This window comes from Neofelis nebulosa, chromosome 11, assembly GCF_028018385.1.
Source record: "Neofelis nebulosa isolate mNeoNeb1 chromosome 11, mNeoNeb1.pri, whole genome shotgun sequence".
Classification (NCBI taxonomy): domain Eukaryota; kingdom Metazoa; phylum Chordata; class Mammalia; order Carnivora; family Felidae; genus Neofelis; species Neofelis nebulosa.
The window spans coordinates 20,719,966-20,739,400 of record NC_080792.1 but is presented as its reverse complement, the minus strand read 5'-3'; the positions used below and the strand labels follow the sequence as shown (position 1 = coordinate 20,739,400).

At 39.8% G+C, this 19,435-nt stretch overlaps 1 protein-coding gene across 3 annotated transcripts in view; it reads right to left on the bottom strand.

Annotated features, from left to right (window-relative positions):
- Nucleotides 1-1,298: 1,298 nt before the first annotated feature.
- Nucleotides 1,299-19,435, bottom strand: part of CCDC68 (coiled-coil domain containing 68) — a 50,034-nt gene continuing 31,897 nt past the window's right edge. For 2 of the 3 annotated variants that reach the window (XM_058692032.1, XM_058692031.1), the window contains exons 9-12: nt 15,484-15,589; nt 14,090-14,173; nt 4,077-4,153; nt 1,299-1,767 (exon numbers count right to left, since the gene is read on the bottom strand). In XM_058692032.1, the coding sequence (XP_058548015.1) occupies nt 1,710-1,767; nt 4,077-4,153; nt 14,090-14,173; nt 15,484-15,589 (325 nt within the window). In that variant the 3' untranslated portion in view covers nt 1,299-1,709. Of the gene's footprint in view, nt 1,768-4,076; nt 4,154-12,066; nt 13,263-13,372; nt 13,538-14,089; nt 14,174-15,483; nt 15,590-19,435 lie in introns of those variants that run through there. The other variant, XM_058692033.1, reaches the window with a different exon arrangement.

Sequence of the window (19,435 nt, the reverse complement as noted above, 5' to 3'; positions counted from 1 at the left end):
GCAAGTTGTTCTGAACTACGTTCTTATGAGGGTAGTCCAAGTAGGTGAAAGGCCAACTTATTGCAGGAAAATATTTACTTTATGAGTAAAGGTTCTTTCTGTCACTCACAGGATGGTGCAGATAGCCAACAAGGAAGCTGTTTCATTAAAGTAGCAAAAAGAAAAAGCATTTCTGTAGTGTGGGAGTATCTCAGACCATCAAGCGAGCAGGTAGAAGGAATACTGACAGCCAAATCAAGAGGTCCAAATCCTCGCTCCATTGTAGCAGCAGGGAAAATTACCGGACCTCACAGCATCCACCCCTGTGAGATGGTAATAATAGTATGACTTGCTTTTGAGGCCTTTTGGGTAGATTAAAGCAATTAATACAGGTAAAGTACTTAGAATTGTTCCTGGCATCGGAGCCGTGTCATAAATGCTATTAAATAACTACATCTGAAAAACCAGCAAGCAATAAAAACATGATTCACGAAATGCACACATATAGTTACGCAACATTTCAAGGATTACAGTACGTCAATGAATTTATAAATGCGTCACTTAATCTCATTTGAATGTATTTTTAAATATTTCATAGATAATACTGATATTTCACATTCCACATTGAAAGGCTTGAAGCAGCTTTCCTGAGAAAATGTTTACAGTCGTACACCAGAGAGGATAATCAAAAAGCTTACAAGTAATTCACCCTTCAGCAGGGCTAAGTCTGCCCATTATTCATTTAGTTCAAGTGCCTTCTATCCTGTTAGCCCATTTGCACTTCTACAAATTAGAGTCTGGTTTTCCTCATAGCAAGCACAAACTCACCTGTGATGAATGCCTGTATCAAAATGCAAGCACACTTTCACCAAGGCACTGGACATACGATGGATGGAGAATCTTCCCAGCTATAGACAGTAGCCACTGCTCCTCTTAACCCACAATACACGTATTTTTGTGAAGGTGTGAGCTGACGGCATTGTGTTCCTATTCTTTCCCCCAAATATTTTCTTAGTTAATACAATGAATCTTATAAAGAAAATTAGGCACCAGGTCAGAGTCACAAACTGCATTTCTTCATGCTTACTTGTGGGTTATCTCTCGCAACCAATTCTCAATCCCAGCTGAAGAACAATGGCTTCCAGAGGTGCGGTAAGATGCCGTGATTCTTAGCAATGGAGGGCTGCGTGGATTGGGGAATTAGCTGAAAAGAACCTACTTCTCCTGCCCATAATGCCATAGAGAATAACTCTCCTACTAACGATAGGTCAGGAGATGACTTTATAAATTCATGTTAGGATATTTCTTGTTATTCAAAGTTAACTTTAAAATATATCATTTATTCACACACATGCACATACACTCTTACATTTATATACATAAAAACCACTATCAGAAGGTTATAGTTGACAACCTTAAACCACTCCCTTCAGCAAAAATCTGCAAAAAATATTCAGATTCTTTTTGAAGTTTAAAGCAAAATTCATCTTCCATCAAATGCCCCAGGTCTCTTCACCCATTCAGTAAGTTTTGAAGGAAGAGTTCCTTGCCTTGAATATACATTTGTTTGATTTTCTGGAGTGTCCTCTTCCTGCAGAGCCGTTGACGTATAATAAATCCCATTGAATACTGCCAGTGAGCCATTTTAACTTGCACATTTAGTCTGTGTTTCAAGGGATAAATAAGACCCACATAGTGATCTTGCTTATTGAGATCTTCAGCTAGTCAGCTCATTTCTGGAGCCTGATCAACATCAGATAGGGCGTAGTGCCTTCAGTCTTCAATTCACTGTAGAAAAGATCAAATAATTATTGATAGAGAGCACATTAAACTTTAGCGATATAATTGGTGTATCACCGCCATTTCCATCTCCACCACCACTATACGACCAAGTCTGAACTAATTGCTTTAATCTAAGAGATCTGGTGGTTAATTGGTTGACTAATTCCCCATGAGACATGATAGAATCACACTGTGGAAGCATCTAACTTCTGTAAATTCAGCTAGTTGTAGAGGGACAAGAGTGAGGAAGAGTGAAGGGAAGTGAGAGAATTAGAGACTATATCTGCCATTCCATGCAGTGAAGGCATGCATTGGAGTGACATGGAGACAGGAAACACGAATCAACCCTCCTGCCAGGATGTTTGAGTCCTGTGGGCTTCTCAAGTCTGAACTTCTCCCCTCACTGTGTGATTCCAGTATTTACAATATATATGTATGTATATATGTGTGTATACACACACACACACACACACACGTTTGTATGTGCATTTTGTTGTTGCTGTTTTTGTCTAAGAAGATGATCCTGAATCTCCAGCAAACACCCTTTCTGGTGTTCAAGAAACATCTATATGTTTTAATGCTCAAAGACACCACCTTGCTTTTTAATATTTACTGAGAGATACAGAATTATATTTTGTGGGTAATTAAAGAGATTTGCCTGGATTAATTTTTAAATGCATATGATTTTCCCCCTGAACAGCTACTTTTCTACTCCAATCTCTCCCTTGAGTTATAATTCCACTGTATATGGGTGAACCCAGAATTACCACATCATACTACCACTTACGTCCTCAAAGCAGCCAACTGGCCATATTTCATTTTGCAAACATGAGACCTACCAAGTCATAGAAAGAAAAGAAATCTTTAAAACTAAAAGATGTTTAACAATGAATTTACTACAACTAAAGAATTGGCCATAGAAGTCATTCTTTCCAGCACATTCCCTCTGTACGGGCTAGAGTCTCTGCATTCAATACTGGAGTAGTTACAATAAAGAGACAAGCAGTTGACCTCTCCTTCACTCCACTCTGTCTGCGTTCCCTACAGGGTCAAAACAGCTGATGCCTCACCACCCCAAGGGGACTGGTATCTGGTAAGGGAACAAAAAAATCAATTGTCTTCCTTTTCCTTGGAAAGTCATGCTTGCTCTTCTGTTCTGGACTCTTCATTTCTTCCCCCACTGAAGTGACTACTTCTCTCACTGCTTCTGAAATGTGGGTATTTCACTTCCTCCTATAATATTTCTGGGGCTTAATTTCTTTTCTTTATTGGAAGTTTCAGGGCTACTGGCCAAAAAGTGGATAACTTCGCATCAGGGGGACTGACAATTTTAGAAGAATCTATTCAGAATGGCTTCATCTCATCTCTCATTACATATATCATTAGCAAAGGGAAGCAAGGCTGCAGGGAGTTCTGCCGAGGGAGATGGACCCACCTGAATTCTTGGACTGATATTCATCACAGCGGGCCTGATTTTCTACCTCAGGCACTGAACAGAAGAGAGTTTCAGAAAACAGGCTTCTGCCCTAGAGGGATTAGACTGGGAAATTCAAAAGCTGCTAGAACAGGAAGTTTTTAATCACTTTTTAAATGATTCATGTAATTACAGACTATGTTTTCTTTTAAGTGATAATTTCATAGAGTATTATGGAAATAAGATTTGAGCCCAGAAGTCTTTTTTTTTTCTTTTTTTTACAACTTGTCACTTCAGATTCTGTCACCATTAGAAAGTGACTTTGATGGTTTCAACTATCGTTTTGATTGCTGTAGTGGGTCATTATCATTGCTTGATTCAGTCATTATTAGGTAGTTATTGAAGACTCTTGCCCTTAGCAATGCAGGAAATAAAGTGAAATACAAGGAACCATTCCTGCCTTCTTGACATTTACAGTCTACCTGGTTTGAGATACAGTCATGGACATTTAAATAAATACAATTTATAATTAAAGTGTTCATCAATGCTACAGAAAACAGGAGTAACAGAAAACAAGGACAATAGGGAAGATGATGTGTACTGCTTGTAGAAAGAGTTGAAGCAGATACCTGGCTTGTTTTATGGCACAAAGCAAGAAAAAATATCTAAATTTATTCATTCATTTATTCAGTAAGTATTTATATGTTAGGCTTTGAGGATTCAGTGCTGAACAAATAACACAGGTCCAGTTCTCAAGAACTGGGAAACAGACAATAAACAAGTGATTACATAAGTATTAATAGATTGGAATATTTCTCAAGTGGGATAGATGCCAACATTCATGAATGAATGTTCAACAAAGCTGTGACGGCAGATGGCAGTGGGGGACGAAAAAACTTACCTTGTAGAGACACCCTTGGATACTGTTGTTCTAGGAGTTTCAGACCAAAGTGCCACCTTGGTTTTTAGTTCTTTATTCTAAAGTGAAAAAAAAATGATTACATAGGTAGCACACTGATTAGCCACATGCTTAATACTTCTGATCAACCCACCACCTACATCACTCCTTGGCAGTAAGCTTGTTGTTTCAGTCACTCTATTAAAACACAGAATGTAGCCAGCCGGTTGAGAGTCACTATTATCTCTGAAATTACAAAAACATCTTGAAGAGTACATACTTTTCCAAGGGATTAAAATAGAGTATTCTACATTAGCCTCTGAAATTCAACAGCTGAACTATGTTTGATTTTACAGTTTCTTTTATGTAGAAAGAGTTGCAAAGAATTTCACAAAATAACTTTATTAAAGAACCTTGTTAAAGACACCCACAATATTTATTACATGTTTGTCTTTCTTGTGCAATTTCTTGATTATAAACTCCATAAAAATAAGCACCATCTGTTCTTTACCATATAGTTCATGGCATTTTTAGCCTCAATTTTCTCACTGAAGCCTCCATTTCTTGATCTCTATACTAGTGGTAAATAATACATGTCTTGCCTACCATGTTGAAGTTGTTGGAAGAAAAATCTCATATGATCATAATATTTTAAATCTGGAAACGCTCTTATAATTCTGGGAGATAATGCAATGGCTGATAATAAGGAAGGCAACAGTTTAATTTCTCAGGTACAAATCCTAGCACAGCCACTTGATAGCTTTGTGACCTCACTTAGTTTGCCTAACCTCTCTGAGCCCAATGTCCTCATCTGTAAAGGGAATCATTGTTTTTTTCTTCGCAGGTTCTGAAATGAGATATTCAATATGTACTGTGCCCAGTGTCTGGCACAGATTCTTAAGACTTAAGATTTTCTAGTCCAAGTACCATTTTTATAACTAAAAACTGAGGTCCAAAGAGCTTAAGTGCCCAACGTCTTGTTCCTGGCAGAAGCAAGGTTCAAAGTCATGTCCTTCTGCTGCAGTGCCGCTGTCTCCTCTACAGCATAGTCACACCAAGCACATTCATTCAACAGATCTGGAAAATGAGACTTAAAACAGCAAAGCATCATGCTCACGGTTGTCAGTTGGCTGCACTGGCAAGCCAGAGGTGTTTAAAGGATACACCAGTATAGTAGGGGCTGGGACTGAAGGGTGGCTCAGTGGGAGGTTGACAGGGGGTGCTATAGCTTTAAAAGAACAGTAATACACCAGCTCCAATACCTATTAGGAAACTAAGGAGTTAAAGTGTCATATTGAAGTTTAAAAGGTATTTCCTAAAAGTCCACCAGACGGTTTGGAGCAAGCCAACACGAAAATGCATGTTTTGGGGAAACATGTTAGAATTTTCATGGAAGCAAGAGGTTTAATAGTTATGCATGCCTAGCAAATGTCAAGACTTTTTCCAGGTGCTTTCCATATATCTATTCTTTGATAACTTTTATTCTTATGCATATTAAAGAAATAAGGCTGGCAAAACTCAAATTGTTTAGGTAACTTGTTTCTGATAACCCACACATTGTATATGCAGGACTCTGTTCAAATGTGCAAGCTTTATGCAATCCTGTGTGACTCCAAATCCTATGCTCTTTTCCCTGAAAGGTGTTCTTTTTCTGTAACCAGAAGAATTAGCTCAGCCTCCTTATATTACAAATAAGTAAATGGTGAGCCCCAGGAGACACAGAGATTCAATGATTTCTGAAGGGATTTCAGGTCTGATAAACATGAAACAGAAGAAAGGAAACCGTCAGGAAATTAATCAATAATTAATCTGCATCCATCCACCTATCCATCCATCTATCCAATTAGTTTCTGCCATGTCTATGGCACCAACCCATGGGCAGAGGGAATGTGAAGACGCACAAGAAAGTATGGATCTTCCTTTCCAGTATACAGTATACACAGCATGGTGGAAGTGATAAAACAAACATGTAAACATTAAAAAATAAAAAATAAAAAGTTCAGGAGATTCCCGAGGCAGTAGGTAATTAATCACTATGTAAAAGGTATAACAGAAATCAGTGAGCAGAATAATTTATGATATTTTCATACACAAGGAGATTTCAGCTGGACCTTGAAGACAAAATGAAATGGCCTAGGTGGAAAAGAAGGGAGAAAAAGGTTCTTAAAGTGTGATCTTGGGATATCAGCAATATCAGCGTCACCTGAGAACTTACTAGAACTACCTACCCTCAATCTCCAGTAAGACCTACAGAGAAATCCAGGGTAGCCAAGGAATGTGTTTTAAGAAGCTCACTTCTTAAAGTTTTAAGTGTTTATGTGTTTTAAGATGACTCTGCCGTCTGTTCAAGTTTGAGAACCACTGGACTAAAGTGCTGGTTTTCAGTGTTGGTTGTATATTGCAATTATCTGGAGAGATTTAAAAACTAATGAATCTAGAGTCTCATCCAAGAGATTCTGTTTAACTTTGTTGCAGTCTGGGTTCAAGACTTTTCAAGACTCCATAGGTAATTCTAATGTGCTGCTAAGATGAAGAAACTAAGATAAAAACATGGAGGCAAACCATAAGAAACTCTTACACAGAGAACAAACGGAGGGTTGCTGGAGGAGTGGGGGGTGGGGGGATGGGTTAGATGGGGGATGGGCATTAAGGAGGGCGCTTGTTGGGATGAGCACTGGGTGTTATATGTAAGTGATGAATCACTAAATTCTCCTGAAATCATTATTACGCTACATGTTAACTAACTTGGATTTCTTTTTTTTTTTTTTTTTAACGTTTATTTTTATTTTTGAGACAGAGACAGAGCATGAACGGGGGAAGGGCAGAGAGAGAGGGAGACACAGAATCGGAAGCAGGCTCCAGGCTCTGAGCCATCAGCCCAGAGCCCGACGCGGGGCTGGAACTCACGGACCGCGAGATTGTGACCTGAGCTGAAGTCAGACGCTTAACCGACTGAGCCACCCAGGCGCCCCAACTAACTTGGATTTCAATAAAATTTAAAATAATTTTTAATTTTTTTTTTTCAACATTTTTAATTTATTTTTGGGACAGAGAGAGACAGAGCATGAACGGGGGAGGGGCAGAGAGAGAGGGAGACACAGAATCGGAAACAGGCTCCAGGCTCCGAGCCATCAGCCCAGAGCCTGACGCGGGGCTCGAACTCACGGACCGCGAGATCGTGACCTGGCTGAAGTCGGACGCTTAACCGACTGCGCCACCCAGGCGCCCCTAAAATAATTTTTAAAAAAGATGAAGAACCATTGAAGGAAAGCTGAGACAAGATGTGGATTTTGCCCCTTCATATCCCTCAGCATCTGTACTGCGTAATAACTAAAAAATGGAACAAAAGTCTTCACACACATTGATCATTCACTGTGACGTTTCAAGAGTCAAGCACTTAACTAAAGTCTCATGTAGGAAATGTACTTCAGATTTAATAAACTGATAATAAAGATGTTCCTTGTATAATGGAGGTAAAGCTAATATACACTCCAAACAAGTGTAGGCACATATCATTGACCAAGTATGTTGCTGAGAAAAACTCCTCTTTATACAATACTCTGCAAGTTAGGAAGCAATTCAAATCACATCATGATGACAACAAATACTAAAATAATCCAAGCTGGACAATTATGTAGAGGCTACTGGGATTTTGTCCAAAACGAATTCCTAGTTTCTCAAGTTGCTGAGTACCAAACAGTACAAAAGCATAGGAGTTATATTAGACTGTCTTTATTTTCATTTATCTCAACTTCCATGCTGATTTATTTCATCGGCTAGATTTAGATACTTATTTTTGATTCATGGGCTTTCATAGTTTTTCCTTTAATTAGAACAGCCATATCCACGAGTTTTATTACATCGTTACTTTACAAAACTACAAATCAATGACCAGAATATGTCTGCTTTTTTATGACTCTATCCAAGGATAGTTTGACATGATTTTACAAGAGAGCCTAATTTTTTGCATGCTTTCTACCAACACATTCTTGTTAAATTAAATGTTAGGGATGATGATGGTTATATAAAATAAGATAATCTTCAATGTTTAGAAAATGGTATAATTTCTGAAGACACATTTCCCTATCAGCAGGTCATTAGTGAGGAAGCTAAAAATGCATGAAATGCATGAAATGTGAGAGGAATGTCAGAGCTGAAGATTAAGATGATAAAGATATCATACAAAAGTAGAAAGAAAAATAATTTTGGTAGAGTTAAGCAGAAATTCTCCAGTGATATTAAAAAAAATTTTTAAACCTTAAAGCTTTTTAATATTTATTTATTTATTTTGAGAGAGAGACAGAGAGAGAGAGAGAGAGAGAGCGCGCGCAAGCAGAAAGGAGCAGAGAGAGAGAGAGAGAGAGGGAGAGAGAGAATCCCATGCAGGCTCTGTCCTTTAAGCACAGAGCCCAATGAGGGGCACAATCCCATGAACCATGAGATCATGACCTGAGCCGAAATCAAGAGTCTGATGCTTAACTTACTGAGCCACTCAGACACCCCAAAGATTGTTTTTTTAAAGAATAGAGTTATATGAGTGTATATATCTCCCTTGCAGAGAGGGGGGAAAAATACCCTGCTAGAACAGAAAGAATGTCACAGAAAAAAGTATTTGTTACTAAAAAAAGTATTTGTTACCATGACTCAAAAAACTGGAAAATGGAAATCATTAAAAAAATTTTTTTTCAACGTTTTTTATTTATTTTTGGGACAGAGAGAGACAGACAGAGCATGAACGGGGGAGGGGCAGAGAGAGGGAGACACAGAATCGGAAACAGGCTCCAGGCTCCGAGCCATCAGCCCAGAGCCTGACGCGGGGCTCGAACTCACGGACCGCGAGATCGTGACCTGGCTGAAGTCGGACGCTTAACCGACTGCGCCACCCAGGCGCCCCTGGAAATCATTTTAATATAGGAAATGTGACCATGACTAAAATAAATGTAAAAGGTCTGGCAAATTTAATGACTTCATTTCTAAACACATAACGTATGTACACACATATATTTCACACATTAATATAAGCACATGCACATACACACCCCCTGAGCACACACTTAATTTAATCACTCAGATAAACAGATTTTGTGGTGGTGATGGGGGGAGGGGAGCAGGTGCTTCCAAGGCAAGAAGACTCCAATGCAGCCAAGTGACGTTGAACGAGTTTCTTAACTTCTCTGAATCTCAGTTTAACCAGTTATGAAATGTAGTAATAACTTTCTCCCAGAGTAGTTTTGAGGATTAAATAAAATGAAGCATGTAAGCATGCCTAAAAAGGGATGAATGCTTTTGGTATGGATGAGAAAACTATGCTGTCTGTGTGGTTTAGACTGGTGATGTGCTTACACAGGTTGTTCAAGCTCAGGTGACCACTTTTTATAAATGGAATCAATTCATCCTGTTATATAATGGATTCTAAAATAGGCAGCGGTCTTAAATTTGCAGTGAAAGCCAGCCTACCCCTGCGTATATCATCCCAGTTAAGAACTTCATAATAATCACTGACTAGGACCAGACCAGAAATAGGCTAACCATGGCTCAAGCACTCACTAAATTCAAGTACGTGGTCAAATATCACAGGTCCAGAGATGCTTTTCCTGATTCCCATCACTCTCTAACATATTGTCATATTCTACACTTTTCAGAACACTTATTCTCCCCAATTGTTTATTTACTTGTTTATGTGTTATTATCTGTATTTTCAAATAAAGTGTAAGCTAGATGAGGTCAGGGACAGTCTGTTCTGTGCATTACCCATATACTCAACATTTGAAACATTTCCTGGTACATCATAAAGACACATAACTATTTGATGGATAAATTAAATTCATGTGGTTTGGACTTTATAAAGCTGAAGTGGTTACTGTAAAATTCCTTGCTGTGAAGGAAAAGATTTATCTACAGAAGATAATAAATTTTGAGAATATATAAAGGCATTCATCCAATAGTGCCATAGTTTGAAGCCTTTTTGTAAAAGAAAACATTAATATATAGTGGCTTGAATCAAGCTATCTACAGAGAATCTGAGACAGTATTGAGAGGTGCTTTCACATCACTGCAAAGAGTCTGTGGCCAACCAAGAAGTTTCCACGAGGGGAACAAATCTGTTGCTTTCTCATATCATGCCAAGTGGCTAATCAGCAATTATTTGCTGAATTTTTGAGAAAATAGAAACATAGTACACTGGAAACAAATACATTGTTCTGGTAGTACCATTGATACCTTGATCCTGTGATGACAGCTGGCACTTCATTACGTCTGACCCAGAATCCAGAACCACAATGCAGTGAAAGCCCAGAGACAGGTAATCTCTCCAATTAAAATGTATTACCAAAGTGCAGTGAGTAAAGCAAGAGGGCACTGGAGCCAAAACAGGCAGATACACCATTGGAACAGATTTCCAACATGAAAGTTCAGTTTAGGATAAAAGGCATTTCAAATGCATGAAAAAAGCCCAGACTTCTCAGTAAAGTGAGACAACTAAAAAGTTAGATCCCTACCTCACACCAAACTTCATGAATTACATGTAAACTTGGATTTAAATGAGATTCCCAGTCCAAAATGGGAATCTGAGAACATGTGTTTATCATCTCCCCCTTCTTATATTTTATTAAAATAATAACAAATGATTTCTATGTATTAAAATCCCTTAGTAATAGAGAGGGGGGGAAAAAGACTATCAGCAGATTGGAAATATGAGGACTGAAGGACTGTTGACTGCCAGAGCAGAGGCAGCTGCAGGTGGGCCTGTGGCCACTGAGGGAGATGACTGATCCTGCAGAAACCTAGAAGTCAGAGAACACATTATCAAAAACCTTAAAAATGGATATACTCTGAGTTACCAATTCCACTTCTAAAAATGTATCTTAAGGAAGGAAGTAAATATATAAATGATTAGTGATCTTTGTATAAAGATGTTGAATTCAGTGTTGTTCACAGAAGCAATACTGAGGGGTGCCTGGGTGGCTCCGTTGGTTAAGCGTCCGACTTCTGCTCAGGTCATGATTTCGCAGTTCATGAGTTCAAGCCCCACATCAGGCTCTGTGCTGACAGTTTGGAACCTGGAGACTGCTTCAGATTCTGTGTCTCCCTCTCTCTCTGCCCCTCCCTGCTCATGCTCTGTCTCTCTCTCTCAAAAATAAATAAACATTAAAAAAATTCAAAACAAAACAAAACAACAACAACAAAAACCCCACAAATGTAATACTGAAAAACAATCTAAGGTCCAACAATAAGGAGTGAGTTAATTAAATTATTGTAGATCAATATAGTGGCCATTTAAAGATAATACAAATGAAATCTGTTTGGTAAGCATAGACTTCTTGATATATTGCTATATAGAGAAAAAGACTCCTTGGCATGGTCTCTTCCTACTTTTCCAATGTCATTCCATGCTATTACATACTACTCTCAGATTAGAAGCAATCACAATGGCTCCCTGTCCTTCTGCCTGACCTACCCTACCACCCAGTTTTCCACTAAGCTCAGATTAAAACTCATTTTCTTAGAGAGCTTGCTCCCACCCACCAATCTAAATCTTCTATCCAGGTGTTCTCTCTCAGAATACCTTGTTCTTTTCTGGCAGAATGCTTCCAAAATATTGCAAGTTACGTGTTCATTTATGTGTCTGTCTCCCTCTCTAGGCAGTAAAATCCAGAGTGCAGGGCTCACTTATGTCTATTTTATTCAATATTGTTTTCCCTACCTTAGCATCTACATCATAGTAGCCACTCAATAGGTACTTATAGAATTAACTACAAGATTGATGATGTGAGCAAATGAGTGAAATGAATAAAAGCTTAAAAATACAATGAAATAGGGGCTCCTGGGTGGCTCAGTTGGTTACGTGTATGACTTCAGCTCGGATCATGATCTCACAGTTCATGAGTTGGAGCCCTGCATCAGGCTCTCTGCTGTCGGCACAGAGCCTGCTTCGGATCCTCTGTCCCCGTCTCTCCCCACGCCTCCCTGTCTACCTCTCTCTCTCTCGAAAATAAATAAACATTTAATTTAAAATAAATTAAATAAATTAAATAAATAAAAATACAGTGATATAGACATATTATGCCATAAATAGTCTATATGTTTAATACCTATGCACACATATGTGCCAGCCACATAAGAGTCCCATAGAAAAACAGATATAACACAACTGTGCTGACTCATGGATGGCAGGTTTGCATAATTTTCTTATTATATTGGTTATCCATATTTCTTAATTTATATAGAAACGAATGACTATATATTAGTTACATACAAATCATAAAAGAAAAAATATTCCCTCAAGTAACATTTGCCAAAATGTTTGCCAAAAGTACACAAAGCTGTGAGGAAATACCCTTAGATACCTTTCTTGGGAGGAAGAGGCTCAAAGGGATATGAATCCCATCATCTGAGGCCCCTTGAAACTGACCAGCCGTTACTGGGCACCGGAGGGGAAACCAGTTTTGAGCCAATTATTCCAGAAAAATCGTTGCATTTTTCAGCTGCACAGAGATGCAAGTATTTTTATCAACCAGTCACATGTAACCTAAAGAAGGTGAAAATCTAAGAAAAGCCCGAGGCTTCGAGGCCCCAACCTCCAGGACAGAGAGAACAGTGGTCCTCTGGGAAGGTCGACATGGCAAAACACGGCAATGGTTACAAAAGTTAAGATGCAAACGTATTTACGGCTCTTCACGTTATTGTGATTTGTTTGGGGAAAGCAGAAAGAACGCGATGGTGCGAGAAACGGTGTGGCAGTGTGGTGGGAGTATGGTGGTGCGGCTCTTCTCTGGGCTACCCTGTGGGGGGAGAAAAGCCCCCAGAGAGGAGAAGAAATCTAGTGGAAGTCAGAGCATCTCTGTATTCCTCGGGACAGGAGTGCATGGCAGGAAGTCGAAACACAGAAGAATGAAGTAGAAAAGCTGACCCGTCCAGGCAGCGAATGATGAGTCTCTGACAGAGAAGGAAGCGGTGGCTCTGAGCACCGGCGAGAGCCCAGGTGGACGCAGCTGTGGCATCTTGGGCACTCCAGCCACCCGTGTGGGCTTTGCTGCACTTGCTGGGAGGTGGGGCACGGCCGAGCCTGGGTCTGTAGCTGAAAGTGTATAAAGGGCCTCCCTAGTGAAGCGGAGATGAGCGGGCGGGAAGAAAAGCGCGTTTCTGATGGTAAATTATGAAGCGTTATGCTAGGCTTCAGGTTTCAAAACACTGAAAAATAAGAAAATTACAACAGGCTTCTTGAAGTGGGTGAGCCCTGATGCAAAGGGCGGAAGCCGCGATCGATGTGAAAGATAAATGAGGAGGAAAGAGAGGAGCACCTGGGTGGCTCAGTCGGTTAAGCGTCCGACGTTGGCTCAGGTCAAGATCTTGTGGTTTGTGAGTTCGAGCCCCACCTCAGGTTCTGCGCTGACAGCCTGGAGCCCGCTTTGGATTCTGCGTCTCCCTCTCTCTGCCCATTGCCTGCTCACACTCTGTTTCTCTCTCTCAAAAGTAAGTAAACATTAAAAGAAGAGGAGAAAAAAGGACATCTCAGGGCAGGAAAGAGACAAAGATATAAGACAGCAAAGCCAGCTACCCGGCTGGGTCTGAATTCACACAAGGTGGTCTTGACCAGGCTTCTAATTCATGTCCACCTGTTATTTTGTATCTCCCCAATATAGCAAGCATTCTGGAATATTTGGGTGAGCTTTCCACAGTTATTTAATAGCATTTAATGTTATAAAATAATGTTTAATACTTTAATGTTATTAAGAGTACCTCTCCCACAAATCTATAATTTCTTATGCACAGAAGACACACATCTACCCACACTCACAAAAAGACGCTCATATATACACACAGACACAAGTACACTCACACAGAGATACTCAGGCACAATGACACACACACCCGTGCACACAGAGACTCACTGTGTCACAGTGGCACACGAGCACACACGACACATCCACACACAGGCTCATGGAGACACCGAGAACCCACACACACACTCACCCGCAATCAATCATACTGAAATATACATCACATTCCCTCCTTACCTGGGCTTCAAGTATGTTAACTTTTTCTTTCAGATTTTCAATCCTTTTATCTTGTTCTTTCAAATTAGTTTTTAATCCTTCCATCTAAGAATTAGGAAACACAATTGGAAGAATCTCGTCAGACAACAGGGAAGTTACTTAAGTCAGAAATTGCACAGGTTTTTAGGGTCAACTGGCGCCCATCAAGTTAAAAAATTAAATCCCAAAGCATTAGCGGGCTCAGCAGGTTGCAGGAAATAGCAGGGCACATTGGCATCTGGGGAGGAGAGCACGTGGCAGTCCTATTAAACACTGTCATCTTTGGAAAACCTGTTTAAACCGAATCCAGCGGGCACTCATCCTGTGGGAAGCAGCTTTGGCCATCACTGTCTCCACAGCATAACGTTTTCCTACTGAGGGTACAGAGGTGGGTGGCCGTCATGCAAGGCCACTGCCTGGCACGGGGAAGCTCCCCGAGGCAGAGATCTGGTCAGCCTGTGGCATCACGAGCTGAGCCTGCTTTGCTTGGGAAGAAAAGCATCTGCCAAGAAACAATGCGGAACTGGGGAGGTGGGGTATGAAGACCAGAACAGAGCGGGAAGAGAAGAAACCCAGGGGTTCTAAGGCCGATTCCGCCACTGTCATTTCTGTCACTGAACTACTCTGAGCCTCAGTTTTCTCATCTGGAAAATGAGAATCTGGGATACGCTCTAAGTCCCTCCGGGCTCTCAAGTGCCATGACTCAATTCTCTGCGCTTTTGGTGAGGTCCTAGCCAAATGTTTTATTTGTGTCGGGGTGGTATGAGAGGTATTTGGAAGGATTCCTTTTGGAAACAAATATTAGGTAGTAAAAAATGATGGAAGGTCTAATTTTAAATCTAAAGCAGAGCCCTCAAACCAGATCAATAGATATCTTAAACTGGATGCGTACACAATCCACCGTCCATCTGGCTGCTACCGCAATTACCTCTTCTCTTTCACCTGCCAGGACGTTTCCAGAGAAGAATGGCCAGGCTACACCCCTGTCCCCACACACCTACTAAGTAAATTTGCTGTTTATGAGGTTATAAAAACAGATCATCATGTCCTCAGAAAGGGCTGAATCTTCTAACCTCCAAAATCGTCTAAAAAAACAGTGTACATTCTCTGGCTCAGAACCCCTTTTAAAAAATCATGGAAACAACTAAAGAGCAGTTAAACACAATTTCCCAAATATCTTCATTGAGAACGCTACAGGTGTTGACATAGAGACAAAAGAAGGCATTGAACACAGGGTCATGCTGCCTGGGAATAAAAAGGAAATGTCAGCGGGGAGAAGAATCTCACTGCTTGTAAGGTCCAGACAAGCTGCCTGTATTCGGTCTTCGCACTGTAAACATCCCGTCTACCAGAGAAACACACTTGATTAATCTGACCTCCTGGATGACGCTGCGCAGGTTCTGATGTTGGGAATGAATCACAAACTGCAGATGAGAGGTCTGCTCCTGGAGAAGGGCAATCTCCATTTGAAGATCGTGGCAACTGGAAACGCAAAAGGAAAAAGAAAGAGATTTGCTGAAGCATGGAGCAGCTCATTTTTACAGCTAAGCTGCCAGGCTGTCCTCACACACGACCCTGTTACTGGGCATCACGTGGGAAAGACGCTGGGGGCCCCATATGCCACACAAGACACTGAAGATAAACAGCCACAAAGCGGTCTCTGATGAGCTCAGACACGAACTTGAATGAGAATATCCATTCATGTCAACTCCCTCCTGGCCATCTGTGACTTCCCTCCCTCCAGAAGGTAGTTGAGTCAACCTGTATTGAGCCAGATGAAGCACTCACATATCTAACCTGTTGTGCCTATGAGCACCCACAGATCTAGAACTCAGTGGGATGCACAGATAAAGGATAGCAGGGCTAGAATATGGGGGGCCAGGAATGCAGACTTTATATACAATGAGAAACCAATTTCTAATGATACACAGTTGGTGTGTGTTGTGGATTGACTGTGTTTGTCTTTTATTATTATCATTATCATTATTACTATTATTATTTCGGCTTCCTACTTTGGGTATTCTACCACCTATAAATAGAGCATAAAAAAAGGAAATTAAATTCCAGCTAATATTTTGAGTCCACATCAACCATTGTGAAAAAAAGATGGATGATGTTTGAATTTAGATTATTCATACTTTTCCAAAACTCCATTTAGGTAACTGGAACTGATTATACAGCTTTTGACTTGCCAATATTTTCTTCTTGCCAATATTATTTTAGTTTTGAGGCAGCATGCATTGTGGCCAGGTCACCAAGCTTGGAAGCACTGTGACAGTCCATAGCAGATGGAATAATCCCTACTTTCATTACTTTACAGGAATATACTTAAAGAGGTAAGTGAATATGCTTGGGAAAATAAGCTTTTACACAGTAATATATTAATTTTTGTAGCTATTAAGGTTTTATAGTTAGTAGCCACCACCAATGAGATTGCAATTCTGATTTTTATAGCCTCTACAAACATTGCAAAGGTCATGGACATTCATGTGACACTACAGAACATATTCTCATTTGAAAAAAAAAGAGAGTTTCATTTTGTTTCACATCATGTACTAAAACATTGCTTCTCAAACGTAATATGCATTGGAGGATCTTGTTAAATCATGAGGGAATCTTGTTAAAATGCACATCTGATCCAGCAGGCTGGGGTCGGGCTTGGGATTCTGCTTTTTTAATAGGCTCCAGGTTGTTGCCAAGGAGTCTGCCTGCCCATGAACCACTGAGGTTGGCTCGATATCTCCTACTGTATAATATACTCTCTCAAAGCCAAGTAACTTGCAGGCAACTTGTAATATTTAAGACAGTCTTTTCATTGTTCCCCTGTTTTGGTTTTGCATGAGAGAGCTTTAAAAATAGTTTGTTTCACTGTAGAAAAAATTAATTTCTATAAAACTACAGAAGTTCTTGCATAAGTACCAATATTATATAATGTTAGCCGTTACTCTGTACTTATCCTATGGAATTAAATAATATATGCTATAAAAATACCATGCAATTACACAAAATATATGTAAAATGTAGTTCATTATTGTTCACAGCATAAAAATTGGAACGCTAAATGTTCATCAATAGAAGACTAATAAAACAAATTATGCTAGATCCATGCCATTTTTATTTTACATATACATATATGTTACAGAGATAGGCCAATAGACTTGACTTATATCAAAGATGATTCTGCAGAATTTTATAAAAAGGATGGTCTTTTCAACAAACGAAGAGACAACTTCAGTTGTTCTGAGACAACTCTACATTCATATTAAAAAAAAAAAAAGAAAATTAATCCCGACCTCACCTCATAAGAAAAAGAAATTCCATGTAGATTGTAAATAAGCTGGAGACCCCAAAGACCTTTAGAATATAATATAGAAGAACACCTTCATGAATCTGCAATAGGCAAAGGTTTTTTAAAATAGCACTCAAGACAGTATTAGCCACAAAGTTAATTTTGACTAGACAAAAATGAAAATCTTCTAGTCATCAAATGAGAGGGTAGAGGGTAGCCTCAGAATATTGAACTGAAATGACTAATAAAGGCATGTACTCGGGATCTATAAGGACCACATCTACCCATAAACAAGACAGATACCCCAGTAGAAAAGTTAGAAAGGGACTTGAAGAGGCACTGCCCAAAAAAGGGGAGTTTAGGACATATGGGGCAGAGAAGGCAGACAAAGGTCTGCCCAACAGCTGGTGCTAAGACTCAAAACTGCTCCGGTGAAGAGGGAAAACAGAGAGAAGAAGAAGGAAGGAGGAGTCACTCAGGACGTCCTGGGAAATAGCGAGAAAGAACTCAGGATTCCTTACAGAGGCAGGCTGGCTTTGAATATTTATAAACTGTTCACAAACCCATAAGAAAATTAAAAAATAAAATATAAACTTGTAAAAATATTGAAGACCAGTATTCAAAATGGTCTCATTGTGTCCTTCGATGACCCAGAACTCAGACCAAAGGGGAAAAAACTATGGTTTTAGAAGATGGAGCGGGGTGGACCTTATGCTCCTCAAAATATGAAGCTCAGGAAATTTCTCCACCTATTCCACGACAGCGTTACCATAGAAGTCACTGTAGATAAATAAAAATCTGAAAGAGGTCTCAAGTGGAAGAAAATATTTCTAGCAGCATTCTTGAAAACACAGGGCTTTCATTTCAGGCTTATCTGTATTAATACATAGAACAGGGACTAATATAAATCGGAGAAATTCTCTCTTAGGATTGTCCAAATATGTCCAAATATGAAACCTAGTCACCCACTTAAGGTCTTTAAGTGCGGGAATATACTGAAATCAGCTGCCATTTGAGCTCCCTTTAATCTCCGCTCTTTATCTTTCAGTGAAAGCACTCAACCTTAATAAAGAGGTACTAACGCAAAACAGCAGGAAGAAAACATTACAAAGGCTAGGCCTAGAAAAGGATACCAAGCCCTAACAAATATCTGATTCACGCTCTGCCTCCCAGTGTCTCAATATAAATATAAAGTAAAGGCTGAGATTAAAATACCTTTGAAAAACTTACACTGGGAAGATGCAGGTGTATTTTTCCCTACTCTTCCCACTGAGTACAACCAAAAACACAAGACGACTCTGGAAGGTGGAGAAGAAGGCAGATCAGCTCAAGACCTGAGAATCCAAGGAACAACACAATGTTGAGTTCTTTGGGTTTTCTTTTTGCCTCATATATCCCAGACTCGGAGCTGAAAAAATCTGCAGCCTGGAAATGCCAATGGGAGCAGACAAAAAAATGCCCCATCAACAAGAGAGGAAAAGCTTGGCCCTATCCTTTTGAGGAGGGGAATTGGGAATCCTCTCTGCATTCAGAGCACCAATCCTATCTTTAACTTGCAGAAATGTAAAAACGAATGGCTTAGCCTTTAGTAATATGGGACCATTATAGCATAAGTACTTGGCGAGAAGCGAACCCTCAATCACTTTGATGACCAATGTCTGCCAATCACTTGGCCAAAGGAAATTTAATTAATGGAGAATTGTCTCCAGTGTGTCCATTCATCAGGATACTTTAAAACCTATCTTAGGGTTAACTTACACCATCAGAGGGCAACATTATTCAACCGCATTGCCCTCTACTCCAAACTTACAATGGCTTTGACTGAATTGTTTTCTGACATCATGTTATTCTTTTGTAGAGGATTTTTCTGAGGTACAGCTCCTGTGTTTCTCAAAAGGATAACTCTAAAATGGACCTTTGTTATATCACAAGGCAGAGGGACAGGTTGGAAAACTGCCTTCTGCTCATAGACACACAGGGGAATTAGGAAACCAGTTCAAGGGAAAGTCTCCAGAGGTCTCCAGAAATGAAAGAAGGTC